The following is a 12,537-nucleotide window of genomic DNA, read 5'->3' on the forward strand; positions in this document are numbered from 1 at the left end:
GGATCATAATACAAGCCGAAGGGACGTTCCATGAACCGAAGGAAGACTTGATTCTCTAGTTTAACTGTGTCCGGTGGATGCCAAGCAGGGAATTTCAAAACCAGCCAGCGGCCGTTGAGAGCCTGGCGGCGCGGGACGCGGAGGAGCAACGCCCGGGAGCCGTTAGCTCAGGTGCCAATCTCGGCATCGGCGGGGGTGGCCTTGCCAAGGGCTTGTTCCGCTTTTCATCACGATGCCGAATATCAAAATCTTTAGCGGCAGCTCCCACCAAGACTTATCCCAGAAGATTGCCGACCGCCTGGGCCTGGAGCTCGGCAAGGTGGTGACTAAGAAATTCAGCAACCAGGAGACCAGCGTGGAGATCGGCGAGAGCGTGCGTGGAGAGGACGTCTACATCGTGCAGAGCGGCTGCGGGGAAATCAACGACAACCTAATGGAGCTTCTGATCATGATCAATGCGTGCAAGATCGCTTCGGCCAGCCGCGTCACTGCCGTGATCCCCTGCTTCCCCTACGCCCGGCAGGACAAGAAGGACAAGAGCCGGGCCCCGATCTCCGCCAAGCTGGTTGCAAATATGCTGTCGATCGCAGGCGCGGATCACATCATCACCATGGACCTGCATGCTTCCCAGATTCAGGGCTTTTTTGACATTCCCGTGGATAATCTGTACGCCGAGCCGGCTGTCCTGAAGTGGATCAGGGAGAATATTGCCGAGTGGAGAAACTGCACGGTCGTCTCACCCGACGCTGGCGGAGCTAAGCGAGTGACCTCCATTGCAGACCGATTGAACGTGGACTTCGCCTTGATCCACAAAGAACGGCAGAAGGCCAATGAAGTGGACCGCATGGTGCTAGTGGGGGACGTGAAAGACCGAGCGGCCATCCTCGTGGACGACATGGCAGACACGAGCGGTACCATCTGTCACGCCGCCGACAAACTCCTCTCGGCTGGAGCCACCAGCGTGTGTGCAATCTTGACTCACGGGATCTTCTCCGGCCCCGCCATTCACCGCATCAACAATGCGTGCTTTGACGCAGTGGTCGTCACCAACACCATCCCTCAGGATGAGAAGATGAAGCATTGCCCCAAAATACAGGTGATCGACATCTCCATGATCCTCGCCGAAGCCATCAGGAGAACTCACAATGGGGAATCGGTTTCTTACCTGTTCAGCCACGTCCCTTTATGAAGAATAATTGCTGAGTTGTTACATTTGATTTTAAAATAAAAATAAAACCAACCTTGCTCTTTGTTTTTCCTTGGCAATTGATGAAAATCCCGGTCCAAGAAGACCCAAACTGGCTCAGGTATATCGGAGTTATCTTTAATTGGGGACAGGCATATTGGGTGTAATTACTGGGGTGTGCTACCTGCATTGGCTCAATCTGGTTTCTTGGCTGATTTGGGGAACAAGGTAGCTTGGAGACTACCATTCTGTCGCTGCAAAATAGACTGCTGAGGGTATTGTGGAGAGGTGCTTGACCACGGTTGGTGGAAATGATGAAAACTTCAGAATGTTCTTTGTTCAGAACAACTAGCAGCAAAGGCAGCTCACAACTTCCTATTCTTCCTATGGTTTGCCAGTCTCCCAAGATGTATGCTCAATGATAGCTAGAGTCCTAGGCAACCCCAAGCCTAGTCCTCTTGATGATCTCATCCTAAGGCAGGAGCAAGCTTTCAGCCCGAGCAGTCGAGCAGTCGCTGGGTGAGCTCAGAATAGGAGGCAGCACAATAGAACAAATGCTTCTTGGGAGAAAGAAGAAAGATGAACCAGTCATCTACTTGGAGACGTTTTTTTTTTTTTTTGGAATTCTCCTTTGAACCAGTTCTTTTTGAAGTTGGCATTACCTGCAGCCAGCTTGATGGTTTCCTGGCCACATCAACTCTTGAAAATCATTTCTAGAAAGCACGCTTGTGTACTGCTAAATATTGAACATTTGCATTCGATTATTTGGGTGCATCTTCCTTAGTTTACTACCACCACAGTAACAGATTTGGGGGAGCAGTTCATTTGGATTAGAAACTTTATTGTCATCTTCCTCCCTTGGATCTGTTTTGGCTTTTCAAAATGGCATTTCTGTTAAAAAGGTGTCATTATCTCTTTGGAGGAAACTAAGAAAGTATCTATAAAGTAGGGCAGAGGGGGAAGGGATTCCACACCTAGACATGTGAAGTTTCTGATAACCAAGCATATTAAGAACACCCAAAATTCTCTAAAAGGTAAAATAAAAACAGGATAGCTTTAAAAAAACAATATTCAGATTGCAATCAAACTTCTCTTTGAACATCTGTGTAATCAGCAAAGTGGAATATTTGCAGTTCTAAGGGAATATTATTTTGAACCTATATTTCTGGCCTCACTCAAACTTTCCTTCAAATTTGAGAGCAAAATTAAGACATTTTGTACAGTAAAATATTCAGAAACTATGAATATTTCTAAAAGTGTTACTTGAAGAGAGGAACAAAAGGAAAAAATAATAGTGAGCAAAAATAATGAAGTAAAACTTAGTGATATACATGTTCAAGAAATAATGGTTAAAAATTTGGTGACATTTCAGGGAACATTCACATAAAAATGGAGTTACTACATAAAATAATTATTTTTAAATCTGGAAATTAACGTGATGTCCACAGAACATGGGAAGTTGTCAGGGAAGCATTTGCATAAATATAGTAAGGATATTTTTCTACTTTGGCAGAGAGGTTACTGACACCAATTAATTTCTTTCCAGGACCAGAAACCATCTTTTTAATTTTCCAATATGACATTTCTTTTCATTGAAGTTTCTTGTTTTTGTTGTGTTTGCCATCATTTTAATTTTAGTCATATATCCCAGTTCCCTGTGAAGATAGTAATTTATAAACTCTTCTACTTTCTAGAATTATGCCACTGCAATGCACAATAGTTGAGATAAGGAAGCAGAGCAGGATGTCTTTCCTCTATGTATATGGATATTTTGACTTCTGGGGGTAAGGATATCCTATTTAGGGGGTGTTTCATAACTTAATTGGGTAATACACAATTTCTAAAGCCCCAAAATCAATGCTGAAATTCCCCTTGGGACAAAGATTTCTGAGACTTGTACTCACAAATGTTCTTTTGTGGCAAATTCTGAAACTCACTGGCCTAAAAGTTGAGGAATTTTATTTAAAATTCAATAATTTCTCATACACAGTTCCCTTTCTCCATGCTAAATGCCTCTGTGGAGTTGTACTAAAAATTTTCTCCATAACCTCATTTCTCAGAACTAAAGCTTGGAGTCACTTCTGACTCATAACAGCCCCATGGACAGAGTACACTAGGTCCTGTGCGTCTCTGAGCCTATAAATCTTTATGGGAGGACAAAGTCTCATCTTTCTCCCTTGGGGTGGCTGGTGGCTTCAAAACGCTGACCTTGGTGAATAATCCAACATACAACCCTCTAAATCACCAAGGCTCCTTAACCACATTTGGGGGTCCAATATTTTATCCCCTGAGGTCTCTTTGTGGCATAAACACTTTGTGTTTGACTATGAATCTAAAGGGAGAAGGTTTAAGTCTGCACAGTGACACCACAGAAGGAAGAATTCACCATCTGCTTCCAGGAACATTACAGGCTCCTCCATGGAGGAGGTCTGCTCGGCAACAGAATGGGCCCTTGGGAATCAGAACTGGATCGAAAGTTGTATGTTTTTTTAATTTTATTTTGTGGAAGTTGGTTTTTTTTTTTCCAGGATCTTTTACCTCTAGGAATTTCCCGTGCTGTTAGCTCCTTTAGAATCAGTTGGCAATCTCTTATTATAGCCATTATACCTAACCTCAAAATGTATTTGTCCCGTGGGACAGCAGCTGGTGGTTTCAAACTGCTGACCTTGCAGTTTGCAGCTCAACGTGTGACCCACTACACCACCAGAGCGCCTTTTGCTTAATGATCACACTGGCCACTAAACTTAGCATTTGATAAGTAGGCATCTTAAATATCAATCTAAGAATTTTTCATTTAAAAATGCAAAGAGAAGTCTGTGTAGCTTTCTCAATACGTGGCTGATAAAATATAAGAAAGATGTTTCAGGTGAGCGTGCTGTAACATTGCACAAAAATAAACTAATTTGAGAAAAGTCTGCCACTGGGAGATCAAATGTGTCTAGGTGGGACTTCAAAGAAGCCCCTATGGGCCTTAGTCACCCTTCAAGCCAAGAACTGAACTCCCTCCATGGATCAACTTCAGACCAAACAATAGGAATGTCCACAAGGTGAACATAGAAGCCCTCGTGACCCAGTGCGCTATGCCTTGGGCTGTGAAACAAATGGTAGGCAGTTCAAACGCACACGGCCGCTCGGTGGGAAAGGTTGAGACTATCAGCTCCTGTATAGTGTTGCTCTCCGTGTGATGATAGGTACCCACTTAGACAGGGGTAGAAGAATCAACGATGTGAGTATGAGAACAAAGTCCCAGGAATACAGCTCAGAGGGAAAGAAGGAGCAGGGTAGAAGGACAGAGGGGAGAGTGAGCATGTGGAGGAAGTGGGAAGAAGTGGAAGGACTGCAGAGTCACAGGACCAAAGCTGTATGGAGTGTTGAATGGAGAAGCAGTTTGTAGGTAAGCTTTCACCCACAGCACAAAGAAAAGTAAGAAGAAGAAATGTGTTGGGGTAGGTTCCATTTTGAGGAATTAGGTCTACACAGTATTTTTTTAAAGATTCATAATAAACAAAGAAGAACTCATGTTCATAATCCCTAATGCACAGTGAGGTTGTCTACTAAAATTCAGTCTGAGTATAAATGTCCAAGCATAGCGCTGACAGTATCTCTTATCAGATGACATGATTAATGATGTTTTCTTCAGAGTAGCTTCAGTTAGTGTTTATTAAGATGCCTCCCAATTCTAATGCTCTTTCAAAGATACAGTCAGATGGTTATACTTCTGAGTATCCTTCAAGAACAGAAAAGGTAAATCAGTGGCTGAATGGGTTTCAATAACACATTTTAGCCAGGTTTTTAATTATTATACAACTAATGACTGCCTCTTCTTTGTTTTTTATTTTGTTTCCTTTCTTCTGTGTCTTTTGTAAGAAACCCATGATTTTATTTTTCATCCTGATTTCCTTTGTTTTGGCTAGGCATTGTAAGGCTATTCAATGAACAATCCCAAGAGTAAGCTAGGGGGACAAAGGAAAGCCCGCTACTCATCCCATGAGACAGACGCTAGTCACTGCTTATCCAACAAGCAGAGGCCACCTATGATTTAAGAAATGAGATTCCCAGTCATTACATAACATTTGCAGTGACTTTGCCAGGCATTGGTCTTGGTTGGCTTGATGAACCAGGTTAAAAGATTCCTAAGAGGAAATATTTCAAGTGGCTTCTGGACAGGTGTTTGCTTTTCCTATCAATGATTCAGATGAAGTCACTCTTTCCTTCTTTTTTAACTTGTGGGTGAATGTACTGCCTAACGCAGAGAAGTCATCTTGCAACAATAATTTCACAAATAGAAGAATGAAAAGATAATATACTGAAGATAATACCATAGAAATATAGGAAAAGATTATGTCCTAGAGACACCGGTGAGCCTCTGAACTCACAACTCCTACTACCAAATTGTTTGGTACGTGAGAGAAATGATTCTCTATATGCTTAAGCCCCTGTTACTATAAAATACAGGAGACGAGATGAACGGTCTAGCTCTAAAGCCACAGAATCGGGTAGTATTTTATAAATCTTGTATCTATCTTTCCAAACAGCTATCATCAGTGGTAAAAAAGTGTGTTGTGATTAATATTTTCTATAACAGAAAATGCATCATTACATAGAATCTGGATACTATATCTCTTTCTTAAATTATTTGTGTTGCGAAGCTATACACACTTGACCTCTCCACTTATTTGTAATGGTTTTTTTCCAGTCTGAGCACCCTGCAAATCTGCAAGTCTGTGTACACTCGGGCAAGCCATTTCGAACCCATTACAGTTCATAGAAAACTAAATTTGAATTTATTGCACAGAGCACTTGGAAAAATTTGTGGTAAATGAAAGATAGTGGAATTTTCCATGAACTTTGGAAGCATCTTCATACTTTCTCAGTTATGGGTACAGCTAAGAACTGTTGTTATTATTATTGAAATAGTGCAAGAGTTTCAGGTGGTTTTAATAAGAACTTCATAAAATTTTAAAATTAAAATGGTATGATTATGATTGCTTTAAAATATTGCAAGGATATATTTCAGAATGTTCTTTTTATACTATATTGAGATAGAAATTTTAAATTATATTGTGAAAAGTTCTTAAAAATCTTATTTCACTTAGAGAGCATTGGAAAGTATTAGATGTTAAATTGAAAGTAAATGTATGGGGATGGTCACATGTACACAGAATCCCCATGAGTAGGAGCTAATAGAATGACGTCTAACAACAATATGATAAGCAGTGGCAGCAGAACACTTTAAAGAAATTAATGGGGGAAAAAAGAGACAAAATTAAAGAAATTATGGGGAGGAAGCACTAAAGAAAGGATACCTGATCCCATCGATACCTTGTGATCACATAGGCTGGTGTGCTTCTTCCATGTGGGCTTTGTTGCTTCTCAGCTAGATGGCTGCTTGTTTGTCTTCAAGCCTTTAAGATCCCAGCTGCTATATCTTTTGATAGCTGGACACCATCAGCTTTCTTCACCACATTTGCTTATGCACCCGTTTTACCTTCAGCAATCGTGTCGGGAAGGTAAGCATCATGGAATGCTAGTTTAATAGAGCAAAATGTTCTTTCATTGAGGGAGTACTTGAGTAGAGGCCCAATGTTCTTTAATGCTTCCTCTTCCCCACTATTATAATCCCAATTCTACCTTACAAATCTGGCTAGACTGGAGGATGTACACTGGTACAGATAAGAAATGGAAACACAGAGAATCCAGGACAGATAAACCCCTCAGAACCAATCATGAGAGTAGCCATACCAGGAGGGTAAGGGGGAAGATGGGGTAGAAAGAAGAAATTCATCACCAGGATCTACATATAACCCCCTCCCTGGGAAATGGACAACAGAAAAGTGGGTGAAGGGAGACACTGGTCAGTGCAAGACATGATAAAATAAAAATAAGTTATAAATTATTAAGGGTTTGTGAGGGAGGGGAGAAAATGAGCTGATAATCAAGGGCTCAAGTAGAAAGAAAATGTTTTGAGAATGATGATACCAACAAATGTACAGATGTGTTTGACACAATGGATGTGTGTATGGATTATGATAGGAGTTGTACGAGTCCCCAATGTAATGATTTTAAAAAGAAAAGAAAAGAAATTAATGGGAAAACTTGAAACTAATATTTTCTCACTTAAGTAATTTTCCTTGCAAATTAAGGTAATGTCTCCACTCTTTAGTTTTCATAACACAGCTTCACAGTTCATTTTTGAACATCCTCCATTCCAGAATAGAAACATCAGACTGAGAAATACTTATCAGAGACTTAGCCAAGACTCTTTAATGGACCTTTGGAGACAGAGAAAGCTGAATTGACTGCAGAGTCAGAATTTACTGAGCAGATTCCCTACCTCCTCTCCCTCATGAACACTTGATAGTTTATCATTTATTACTATTTGGTCATATCTTACATTGTCCAACTTTCCCCAACTCTCTTCCTTGCGTCCTCTCCCGTACTTCTCTTCTTGACCTCAGGGATGCTATGTTTGTGCTCGCTGGACTCTCTTTACCCACATGCCTCTCAGTTATGCTCTGAATGGAACGTATTTCACAATTATTAAGGAGTCCCTAGATGGTGCAAATGGTTAATACACTTGGCTTACAACCAAAAGACTAGCGGCCCAATTCCCCTCAGAGAAGACCTGGAGGTGTCTTTCCAAAAATCAACCATTGAACATGCTGAGGAGCACAGTTCTCTGCTGGCTCGCGTGGGGCAATCATGAGTTGGTGCCAATTCCTTTTCACCATGTGCTAGGAGCTACTGTAAGACATGAATAGACAGTGGTGAACAAGACAGAAAAGTCTTGGCACCTCTGCTCTCGCAAAAGGGGAGAGGCATAGTAAACAGATCCATACAATCATTTCAGATCAGAATAAGTATTATCTGATGGCAACAAATACACAATGTGCTTGACACAATGGATATATCTATGGATTGTGATAAGAATTGTACGATCCCCAATACAATTATTTTTAAAGCACTCCAAATATGCAAAGGCCTGATGACGAGCTGAAAATCAACTGTTGATGCTGACTGGTTAGCAGCATGAGAGTCAGGGAGTTGAGCAGGATCTTATAAGGTGGTGTGGTTGGTAGCATTCACGTGCTCAGAACTTATGGGAACACTAATCTGTCACCAGTAGATAGGATTTTTTCTTTGACCCTATCCTATAAGTGTTCATATCTTCTCAGAAAATTATGTCATGACTTATTACAGATTAGTAAGAGAATGTCCTACAAAGGGACTTTCTGAATACAGTAGCAACTGGAAGATTCCCAGATTTTCCAGACCATAAATTTCTTGCCCTTATAACTTTGACCCAAAAGATACCCAGGAAACAGGATTTTTAAAAGTAGTGTTAAAAAAACAGTGTACAAAAATATAGCTTAGGTGATTCTTATCATCAGAGAAACTTGAAGGCACTCACCTTTACCACTGAAATCATGGTGGGGATCTTGAGGGAAGGAAGACAGCTTGGCAGTGATGCATTCCAAAGCCCACACTACTGTTTGGGAGCGTTCTGTCGATGCGTAGCATATGAGCCGGCGCTTTCCTCTCCCATCACGGAGGTGTTCATTGTTAATGGGCCCCAGACTCCCTTAGTCCAGGTAGTCATGACCGCTTGATAAGACCTGGCATGTAATATGAAACTTATATGGTTTTGGGGGGTGGGGTGGGGAGTGAGGCTCTCTGTAGGTCAGAAGGACTTTCAAGGTGAATTTTGTTTGGGTGTTAGAAAGCCAGTTCTATCTGGTCTCTATGAGTCAGCACCAACTCAGATGCAGTGCGTTTAGTTAGTTTTGGTTTTTTATTTGGGGCGATAGTGAATTAAACAAAAAACCCTCCTATCCTCGAGTTGATTCCAATTCACAGTTACCTTATAGGACAGAGTTGAACTGCCCCGTTGGGTTTCCAGGCTTTAAATCTCTACGGGAGCAGAATGCCACATATCTTTACTGAGGCCCAGCTGGTGGGGTTGAACCAGGGAGCTTTCAGCTGGCAGTTTTAGCCACTATACCTCCAGGGATCCTTTAATATTGAATTATTACATAGGAAAAATGTATTTGGGGTTGACTCCTATGGTTCCTTATTGGCTCACTAATTATATTGATATCACAACTGTGATATCTGAGCAGGAGGAAGATTGACTATAGTAGTAAGAAAAGTTATGTATAAAAAACATATTGAAGATTCCGGGCTAGATAGACTTTAATTGTAACGCTACCTGTGTTCTTTATCAGCTATCTTACTGAGCAGGTTATATATGTCTTTGAAGCTCTGACTCTTCCTCTCCAGGAGACAAGATGCCTCACGTGATTGCGTGCTGTCATGAGACTACGTTGTGGAGCAGTTCGAACAGTTTGATCACATTGTGTGCGCTCGATAAAGCCTAGATTTCCTTCTTTCCTTTGCTTGGAATGCAAATTCCTCTCTATTAATAGACCTGCTTATGAGACATTTTCCTGTGTTTCTCTACTAGGTAACAGAATTTTCACAGTAGAACATGGACATTTTAAGAAATGCTCTAAAATATGATTTATTCAAAGTTCAACAGTTGGTGTGTACTCAAGTAAATTCTTCAATTAATCATTTTTAATATATATGGTTATATGCCCTCCATATGCAAGGAAATCATAGAATCATAGTCTCTTCCACTATCTGGATCCCTCATAGGCCTTGTGTATGATCTATGGAAGCTTCACAGACAGCTGATTAGTAAATAGGCTCACTTGGACCTGATTTGCAAAGATGCAGCTGACCTAGTATCCTGGAGTTAATAAAAAAATTATCTAAAAATTACACTTCTAATTCTTGGCAAAGAATAACAACTATAATTTATGTGTAACCTTCAATGACTGAAGAGATATTAGGTAGTAATGAGCTAATATTGCTTACCCCATATTGAGGCAGGGAAGGTAACCTAACACACACACACACACACACACACACACACACACACACAGAAGGACTTCAAAAAGCTCGTGAAACGATTTCATTCTTTTAATTCCATGAACTTTTTGAAGCCCTCCATAATTTTTGAAGCCCTCAAATAATTTTCTAAGTAATTCTCAGATAATTCAAAATTCAAGTGAAGCAGAGTAGTTCAATTCCTGATCATTATTGTCACTCTTAGCTGTGCTAAATTTTTCCCTTTCTTCTTTTCCTAGGCATGTATACATTTTCAAAACCTCCATCAACAGGCTAAAATATGAAAAAAGCTTACATTACAGGTTCTCATTCCTGAGATTGTTCTGTGAGTTAGATGCTCAGCCACTGTGCTCGGTGTAACACCACTGTTTCCTCCCCTGCTCTTGCAGGGTCTGCTCACTTCCAAAAGAGTCCTGTGAGCATGTGGAGGCCCAGTAAATTGTCTTGATTATTTAATTATGTCATCATTTCTTCTTTACTGACAATTTAGCCCAGCTGTTGTGTTTTAAATTGCGTCCTCTCTTCCCCCGCCCTTACTCCAGAAAGAGAAATTGAAATCCTTACCTCTGACCCTGTGGATAAGGCTCCCCGTTGACCTCATTGGTAAGCAGTGGACTGCTAAGCGACAGACTGTCAGCTCAAACTACCCAGGAGCTCCTCCAGACACAGATGCGGCTCACTGCTGCTGCGAAGATGGACGGCCTTGGAAGCTCTGCATAGGCTGGGGATGATGGGAATCAGCACGTGGCCATGATTTGGGGTGGGACCTGTGAATGTGACCCTGATAGGAGATAGGGTTTTCTTTTGTTATGTTTGTGAGGTCATATGGAGTCGTTCTAATCCTCTGGGGGAGGGGGTAATTTATAAAAAGGAAATATAGGCCTGGGGAAACACACACACACGGAAAACCCCACTATAAGTACTTTCTGAAGTGAGTGAAGGCTGGTAACGGCTTTCATATTCAGTGTTCTGAGGTCACAAGCCAAGAATCCCTTATGGAGAACAGCCAGGTTGGTTTTATTGAAACATAACCAATAAAAGAGGGTTTCAACAAGACAGTCCTATTCTGCAAATAGTCTTTGGAGACAAGCAACCTGATGTTGAAGTATATATAGAAACATGCCCCATGGTCTTCTCTGTTCTTGTAATAATCCCACTTTTGTAGCTAATAATATGCTTTCATGGAGAATTTGGACAGGACTTTCAGAGTTTACTGAGAGCCTGCTTGGTGCCAGCCACTGCTCTGGGGGAAGGCATACAAACATCAGTGAAAAAGGTTCTACACTAGCGTGTTTCTGAAGAAAAGAAAGAGTTGTCTACGGATTGTTGAGGAAAGAGTGCAGTCTTTCACAAGGGTCAAGAAGCACTCGGGGCAGAGGATAGGGGCGGTAGCTCGGGATTCCAGCATGGAGGGAGTGGGACTGAAAGTGAGCTACCTACCGGGAACCTAGTGGAGAGGGCAGCTTACCTCAGACGGTCTTCTCTGTTCCTCAAATGCACAATAAGTCCTAGTAGTTTTTGAGAACCCCTTGTGATGCTGTGGGTGAAGCGTTGCTGTTAACTGGCAGTGAAGATCCATTCCATGGGAGGAAGATGCATAAAGATTACAGATTGGGAAACCCGAAGGGGTGATTGTACCCTGTCCTCTGGGGTCTCTAAGAAATGCAAACAATTCAGTGCCAGTGGGTTGGGTTGGGTTCAGTTTTTGAAAAGTTAGTGTAAGAAACCATTTAAGAATTGGTTGACCAAGTAGTAAGTAAATTGATACAAGTAAAAGGTTACAAAAATAAATTGATATTTGAGTGATCTCGATAAAATAAGTATGGACAAGTTTGATTTATTTAAATGAATAAAAACAAAATGTTAATTTATGGACATAATTCGGTAGGCTAATTAGTCATGCAATACGACGGTGCCCTTCGACAGGATTTCCATCAGCAGAATTAATCACAGCAGAGCAGATGCAGTCGGGACAATCCAAGGTTAAAACAAATGAAACAAAATAATGAATTATAGCACAAGATGATAACCTGGAGGAAGTGGTAGTTTATTATTCTGCCCGAGTCCTCTGTGGGTTGTGGAGCTACTTTATGCAAGGCTGTCTCCCTTTGAACCAGAGATCTCTGATTGTGATTATCGTTTACTTTGCATTAATTCTATCTGCCTTTGAAGGTAATGTAACTGTGATAAGAGCCAATTAGTTTTGCACCACCGAGAAGCACAATGAAATGTGACTTGAGAAAACAAAGATAAAATTAACTGTCTAAATGAGACTACAAGGCAATCTCATCTTTGTTATTTTCTTACAGGACCCGAGAGCCATATGTTCAGCATCATAAACTGAAGGACAACTATAAGTACATTCAAGCATGTTCAAAGGCACGCTGAAATGAACACGATTCTTCCAGAGTAATATTAACCAGTAATTTGGGCCTAAC

General features: G+C 41.2%; 1 protein-coding gene across 1 annotated transcript; it reads left to right on the plus strand.

The window, feature by feature from the left end:
* The first annotated feature begins 232 nt into the window (after positions 1-232).
* Positions 233-1,189, plus strand: PRPS1L1 (phosphoribosyl pyrophosphate synthetase 1 like 1). The gene has a single exon (XM_075557587.1). The coding sequence runs from the start codon at positions 233-235 to the stop codon at positions 1,187-1,189; it is 957 nt and encodes a 318-aa protein (XP_075413702.1).
* The last annotated feature ends 11,348 nt before the right edge of the window (positions 1,190-12,537 follow it).

The sequence above is a fragment of the Tenrec ecaudatus genome, chromosome 9 (genome assembly GCF_050624435.1).
Source record: "Tenrec ecaudatus isolate mTenEca1 chromosome 9, mTenEca1.hap1, whole genome shotgun sequence".
Classification (NCBI taxonomy): Eukaryota; Metazoa; Chordata; class Mammalia; order Afrosoricida; family Tenrecidae; genus Tenrec; species Tenrec ecaudatus.